Below are 7,574 nucleotides of genomic sequence, written 5' to 3'. Positions count from 1 at the left end.
GTCCTACCCATCTAGACTTCAATTTACCTGGAAAAAGTCTCAAACGTGAGTCATACAAAAGTACTTTCATACCTTGGTGAAACTCCTTCCTTAGGATGGCTTTGTCATGATAGAGCTTAGTCCTTTCCTTGTAAATTTTGGCATTTTCATATGCCTCATTTCTGAGCTCTTCCAACTCATTAAGTTGGAGCTTCCTTGCTATTCCAGCATCCTTGTAATCAAAGTTGAACTTCTTAATGGCCCAATATGCTCGGTGTTCAAGCTCCATTGGCAAATGACAAGCTTTCCCAAACACAAGACGATAAGGACTCATGCCAATGGGGGTCTTGTACGCTGTTCTATACGCCCAAAGTGCATCATTCAACCTCAACGACCAATCCTTCCTTGTGGGGCTCACAGTCTTCATCAAAATGTTTTTGATCTCCCTATTGCTAATCTCCACTTGTCCTGAGGTTTGAGGATGGTACGGGGTTGCCACTTTGTGGTTGATGTTGTACTTCCTCATCAATGATTCAAAGGGTTTGTTGCAGAAATGGCTACCACCATCACTAATAATAGCTATTGGCGTTCCAAACCTACAAAAAATCACATCTTTAATAAAGTGCAAAACAACCTTATGATCATTAGTTCTTGTAGCAATGGCTTCAACCCATTTGGATACATAATCAACTGCCACTAATATGTATAAGTAGCCAAAAGATGATGGAAATGGTCCCATGAAGTCGATTCCCCAAACATCAAAAAGCTCTACCACCAAAATGTTGTTCAATGGCATCTCATTTCTTCGGCTAATGTTCCCCATCTTTTGGCACCTATCACAATTAGAACAAAAATCAAAAGCATCTTTGAATAAAGTAGGCCAAAAGAAACCAGATTGTAAAACTTTAAGAGATGTCTTTTTGGCACCAAAATGTCCGCCACATGCCAATGTATGACTGAACGTTAGAATGCTTTGTTGTTCACTCTCTGGGACACATCTCCTAATGATTTGATCAGGGCAATATTTAAACAAATATGGTTCGTCCCAAACGTAGTGCTTGACCATGGCAAGGAACTTTTTTCTTTCCTGAAAAGAAATGTCATTTCTCATTACACCACAAGCAAGATAATTAACGAAATCAGCATACCACGGTTCTTTTTCTTGAACAACAAGGAGTTGTTCATCTGGAAATGATTCATTTAGAGGCAAAGGTTGTGCAACTCCATGGTTCTCATTAAGTCTTGACAAGTGGTCAGCCACAACATTATCACTTCCCTTTTTATCTCGAACCTCCAAGTCAAACTCTTGTAGTAAGAGTATCCATCTAATTAAGCGTGGTTTAGCATCCTTCTTTGTCATCAAATACCTAAGGGCTGCATGATCAGAAAACACAATAACTTTAGATCCCACAAGGTATGACCGAAACTTCTCTAAAGCAAAAACAATAGCAAGCAACTCCTTTTCAGTTGTGGAATATTTAAGTTGAGCATCATTTAGAGTCCGACTTGCATAGTAGATCACGTGTGGAAGTTTGTTCACCCTTTGCCCTAAAACTGCACCAATAGCATAGTCAGAGGCATCACACATTAATTCAAAAGGTAAAGACCAATCTGGTGCCATAATAATTGGGGCCGAGGTTAATTCCTGTTTCAAAGTTTTGAATGCATCCATACAAGCTGTATCAAAATGAAATGCAACATCTTTAGCTAATAGATTGCATAATGGACGAGTGATCATTGAAAAGTTCTTAATGAAACGTCGATAAAAACCCGCATGTCCCAAAAAACTTCTCACTCCCCTCACGGTTGTGGGAGGTGCCATCTTGGTGATTATGTCAATTTTGGCTTTGTCCACCTCCATTCCTTTGCTAGAGATTACATGTCCCAACACAATTCCTTGTTTCACCATGAATTGGCATTTTTCCCAATTGAGAACCAAATTTGTTTCCTGACATCTTTGAAGTACTAAAGAGAGATGGTTAAGACATTCATCAAAAGAAGAACCAAACACTGAAAAGTCATCCATAAATACCTCAATGAATCTTTCTACCATGTCAGAAAAGATGGCCAACATACATCTTTGGAAAGTTGCTGGAGCATTGCAAAGTCCAAATGGCATTCTCCTATATGCAAATGTGCCAAAGGGGCAAGTAAAGGTAGTTTTCTCTTGATCCTCTGGAGCAATTGCAATTTGATTGTAACCTGAGTAACCATCCAGAAAACAATAATGTGAGTAACCTGCCAATCTCTCAAGCATTTGATCTATGAAAGGCATAGGAAAGTAATCTTTTCTAGTGCTAGAATTCAACTTCCTGTAATCAGTGCAAACACGCCAACTGGATGTGGGCTTTGTGGGCACAAGCTCTTTGTTTTCATTTGTCATCACTGTGATTCCCACCTTCTTGGGTACCACCTGAATAGCACTCACCCATTTGCTATCAGAAATGGGATATATGATTCCCACATCTAACAACTTCAACACTTCACTCCTCACCACTTCCTTCATGTGTGGATTGAGTCTTCTTTGTGGTTCACGGGTTGTCTTTGATCCATCCTCCAAAAGAATCCTATGCATGCACATGGTAGGGCTTATTCCCTTGATATCTGCAATAGACCATCCAATAGCTGATTTAGACTCTTTTAACACTCTCATTAGCTTATCTTCTTCATTTGGATTTAGGTCAGAAGCTATGATAACCGGAAGAGTTTCAAATTCAGCTAGATATGCATATTTAAGATGTGGTGGAAGTGGTTTAAGTTCAAGTTTTGGTGCCTTAACAATGGAAGGAATTAAATGTGACCTAGATGGTTCTAAATGCTCTACAAGAGGTGAAACATTTAAAGGATACGGTGCCAATGCTTCCAAGGCAGCTACTACTTTCATGAGTGCATCTTCTTCATCAAACTCATCTTGAGATTGAGTCAAAACAGTTTGTAATGGTTCACTAGATTGTGCCTGCAAGAACTTAGAGAAAACAAGTGAATCAAGCACATCAATGGCATAGCACTCAAGAGATGAAGAAGGATGAGAAAGAGACTCAAACACTTTAAATTGCACGGTCTCTCCTAGCACTGTCATAGTGAGGAGTCCATTTTGCACATCAATGATAGTCTTGGCCGTGGCCATGAATGGTCTTCCAAGCAAAATAGGCAACTCTCTATCATGTATAGGAGCTTCTTCCATGTCCAACACTACAAAATCCGCAGGCAAGATTAGTTTATCAATTTGAACTAGAATATCCTCTACTATACCTCTTGGATACTTCACGGATCTGTCTGCAAGTTGTAATGAAATGGTGGTGGCTTTCAATTCCCCCAAACCTAGTTGAAGGTACACAGAATAAGGCATTAAATTGATGCTAGCACCCAAATCAAGCATTGCTTTTTCAACTTTATTTTCTCCTATAGTAATGTTGATAGAGAAACTCCCTGGATCTTTGAGCTTTGGTGGAAGTTTTCTTTGCAACACTGCACTTACATTCTCAGACACCACTACCTTCTCATGTGGTCCATACTTCCTTTTGTAGTTGTTTAACTCTTTGAAGAATTTCCCATAAGCTGGCATGTTCCTAATGACATCAAGCAAAGGTAAGTTAACATTCACTTTACTTAGAATATCAAAAATGTCCTTAAACGACTTATCCTGCTTGCTTTTGGCAAGTCTTCCAGGGAATGGTATTGGTGGAGTATAAGGCTTCTCGGCCTTGTGAAGATTTGGTGCTTCAAATGAGGAATTGGCAGGGCTTGGTTCCTCATTTGGTTTCTCATTTTCTCCTTGAGTAACCCCTGCATTCACATGATCAAATTCATTAGTAACTTCATTACCAACTTTATTATTGATAACCTTACCACTTCTAAGTGTAGTGATTGCTTTGGCTTGCTCTTGGTTCCTTTGAAGCATCACGGGTTGGCTTGGAAACTTTCCAACTTCTCTTTGGTTCAAGGCATCCGCAATCTGTCCCAATTGTGTCTCCATTTTGGTTAGGGCAGCCGAATGTTGTTGGAAAGTGGTATTGGTAGCTTGTTGGAATTGCAAGGTGTTTTGAGCTAACAACTTAACCGTATCCTCAAGTGTAGTGGCCGGTTTTGGTTGGAAGTTTTGGAATTGATTTTGATTTTGATTGTTGTTCCTCCATGAAAGATTGGGATGATCTCTCCAACTTGGGTTATATGTGTTTGAATACACATCATTCCTTGGCCTTTGATTGTAAGAATTCATGAGGTTCACTTGTTCTTGGACAAATTCGGGGTAGGCTTCCCTAGATGGACATTGATGAGTAAGGTGGTTTGGTATGTTGCAAATGGCACACACCTCATTTGCTTTTGGCACCATGTTGAGCACGGCTTCAAGCTTCTTCTCTAGGTTAGCTACCTGCAAGGAAAGTTCATGATTAGAATTTGTTTCATACACTCCAACTTTCTTACCCCTTAGATCTTTGTGTTGAGCATTAGACCCCAACATCTCATAAATGTTATATGACTCTTGAGCATTCTTTTTCTTCAAAGCTCCACCTGCTGCATTATCAACAGTTGATTGACATGTTTGGGTTAGTCCATCATAGAAAATTTGCATTTGTAAATGAAAAGGTAACCCATGGTGTGGACATTGCAACAAAAGGCCTTTAAAACGCTCCCAACACTCATTGAAAGGTTCTCCATCATCTTGTTTGAAATTGAAGATTTGTCCCCTTAATGTGGCTGTCTTTTGAGTGGAGAAGAACTTCTCCAAGAACTTCTTAGCCACGGCATCCCAAGTGATGAGGGACCCCGGTGCTAGAGTCATCAACCAACTCTTGGCCCTATCTTTCAATGTGTAAGGGAATACTCTCATCCTCAAATTTGCTTCACTTACTCCCTGCAAAGGTAAACCACTCACAACATTATAGAATTCTTTCACATGAGCTAAAGGATCTTCATTAGGTAAGCCATAAAACGAGGGAAGCATATGAAAATGTGAAGATTTAAGATCATAGTTTCTAGCTTCGGTGGGCAGCAAGATGCATGAAGGAGAATTTGGTATGATTGGTTGAGCAAAGTCCTCCAAAGCTCGAAGTTCATCTTGGTTGTCCGCCATCTCTTCTTCTCTTTCCCAATTAATGTGCTTAGATCCTTCACTTGTTGAACTAGGCGAATTCCCTTCCTCTTCTTCACGGAAATTGGGTGAATTTGTTGGCACAAAGTTGTCAAAAGTATTGCTCTTTAACCGTTCAATTCTTTGGCCTAACTCAACAAGTCTATTTGACATAAACTTCCTGAAAACAAAACAAACAAGTTTGAATATAAATTAGCACTCTACTTAAAATAAAAATAACAAGGGTTCATAACTAAACAAGCAATTACAAGGGACTGAAATCAGTCCCCGGCAACGGCGCCATTTTTGTTGATGATATGTTTTAAACCTTCCTAATGCTAAAACATATTGAGTATAATAGCACAAGTAAGGGTGTCGAATCCACAGGGACTAATTGGACCTATATAATCACTTGTTTTGCAAGAACCATATTAAATGACTAAACTAGGCAACTTTAGACAGATTTGTTGTTGTAACTTAAAAACTCACAAGAATGATGACAACACAAGTAATGAATCAACAAGTAATAAAATGGAATAAAACCAATGGAGATGGAACTAGGGATTCGGTTTCACCATAGCTAAATTAATCCCATGTTTGTTAAATCAGTTTATGCTCATTCATTCACCTATTTCTTGAGTTTGTTTCACTTAGATATGATCAACCATATGATGTGTGGATTTGATCAAATCATCCTAGTCAAGAACCAAATTGTGATGTGCAACTTTGGTTCTCAACCAAGGATGTTTTACACATTCATAACTTTCACAAAACCAAAGGGGACACACGGCATGATGTTTGCCAAACATCCCCTTCATTCACTCCCAAATCTGCCAAAATTATGCATGATGTGTGCTTCTAATTTTGGCTACACAACCTGTGGTTAATTCAAGTGGTGATCAAGCATTAAAATCAACACACAAAGTCACAATAAAATCAGAGAATGAAACAAGAAATAGAAGGATCAAATGAGCATTATGAGTTAACTACATGGTTTTCTTGCTAGGCTACATCGAATCCCTAAGAGGAGATTAGTTACATTTCATGTTTACAAACGTTTTAACATAGAAATACATAACATGAATGAACATAGAATTGAGAAGAAGGAACCCTTGAAGCAAAACTGATGTTGAAATCCTTTAAGTGTAGCCTTCGGTCTTGATTCTCCAAATGTGATGCAACATGAAAGATGAGCAGCTTGTGGATGGGTGGTTTGTTTGAATGGGAGAGAGGGTGGTCAGAAATTTGGATGGCTAAGTGAGTGAATGGTGGTGTTGCGGATGGGATAGAGAATGGACACAAAATGGAGTTTCTTGGGGTGTGAATGAGAGTGTGACCGTTAGAGCTTGAAGTGAGATTGCATGGACTTTAAATTGAAATCCCAAATGAGAACATGCAGCTGGAATTAGAGTAATGGATCTGCCAATCTGAAATGATGATGAATTGAAGTGATTTCTGAGGTGGTAAGGCACGGCATGTTGAAACACAAGCATGTGTAGGACTTATTTAATTCAAGAGGCATGTGCAATGGCTGCAATGTGCAGTGGACAACCAGAAATTGTTTTCCACATGCTGGAAAGGGAAAGAAAGGCACGGCATGGCTTGGTTTGGATGTGCAAAGGTGGCTGAATGACTTAGATTAATGAAGACACATGCATTGCTGCAAAAGGGAGTTGGAAAGGGTAAGGCAATGCACGGCAAGGTGTGAACATGCATGTAATCACATGTTGTTGAGGTGTAAATGGAAGGGAAAGCATGGCAGGTTTGAACACATGCATGTGATTGCATGTTTTGATGTTTAAAGGAAATGGAAGGCACGGCACAAATTGTGAACATGCATGTGATTGCATGTTTTGGAACCACCTAAGTTAATTCCAATGTTTTTGCCTTGTCTTGTCTCACCCAATATGGCCGAATGCCACCTTACACTTCCAAATGTGATCCTGAAATTCCATGCAGCCAAGTAACTTCTAAAATCCTCATTTGAAACTTCAAATTGACTCCTCAAGAACCTTCTCCACGTTTGGGATAATGCTCAGCTACCAAAAAGGGGTGATTTTACTTCATTTGCAATCCAATTGATCCTAAAACACACTTGGCTGCACACTAGCACAAAATAATGTAAAAACACAACTAGTTTGATTCAAAAACATCACAAAAATGCCAATTAAAGATGATATAAATGTACACAAAGTGTGTACATCAACCCTCAATCAACATACAAGAATAAGTTTTAATTCACATAGATAAGCAAATTGAAATCACAACTTCTGAAACGCAATTAGAAGTAATCAAATCATATAGCAAGCATAAACAAGGTTTCGAATCCCCCCCTAGCCAAGGGGGGTTTAGTTCCTCATACTCGCAAAGCAAAGATACATAAATTTAGAAATTAAAACCCAAAGAAAGAAAACACCTAGAAGGCTCCAACTTGGCAGCAAGATCATCAATGATTTCCCTTTCCTCCTTGCTGCGGCAGAGAAGTTTAGAACAGGTTTTGGGTGGTATTTAGGATGTAGAATGG

General features: G+C 39.2%; 1 protein-coding gene and 1 pseudogene across 1 annotated transcript; one reads left to right on the top strand and one right to left on the bottom strand.

The window, feature by feature from the left end:
* Positions 1 to 1,881: 1,881 nt before the first annotated feature.
* LOC126633886 (uncharacterized) lies at positions 1,882 to 6,361 on the bottom strand. Its single transcript, XM_050304418.1, has 3 exons — positions 6,161 to 6,361; positions 2,012 to 5,231; positions 1,882 to 1,944 (listed from the first exon to the last, which is right to left on the bottom strand). Exons 2-3 carry the CDS (start codon positions 5,222 to 5,224, stop codon positions 1,882 to 1,884), a joined length of 3,276 nt encoding a protein of 1,091 aa, XP_050160375.1. The 5' UTR covers positions 5,225 to 5,231; positions 6,161 to 6,361.
* On the top strand, positions 4,569 to 4,679 carry LOC126584016 (small nucleolar RNA R71; annotated as a pseudogene).
* Positions 6,362 to 7,574: the final 1,213 nt, after the last annotated feature.

Source organism: Malus sylvestris, chromosome 9, assembly GCF_916048215.2.
Source record: "Malus sylvestris chromosome 9, drMalSylv7.2, whole genome shotgun sequence".
NCBI classification, from domain to species: Eukaryota; Viridiplantae; Streptophyta; class Magnoliopsida; order Rosales; family Rosaceae; genus Malus; species Malus sylvestris.
The sequence above is the reverse complement of the archived record's forward strand: the minus strand, read 5'-3'. Positions and strand labels throughout refer to the sequence as shown.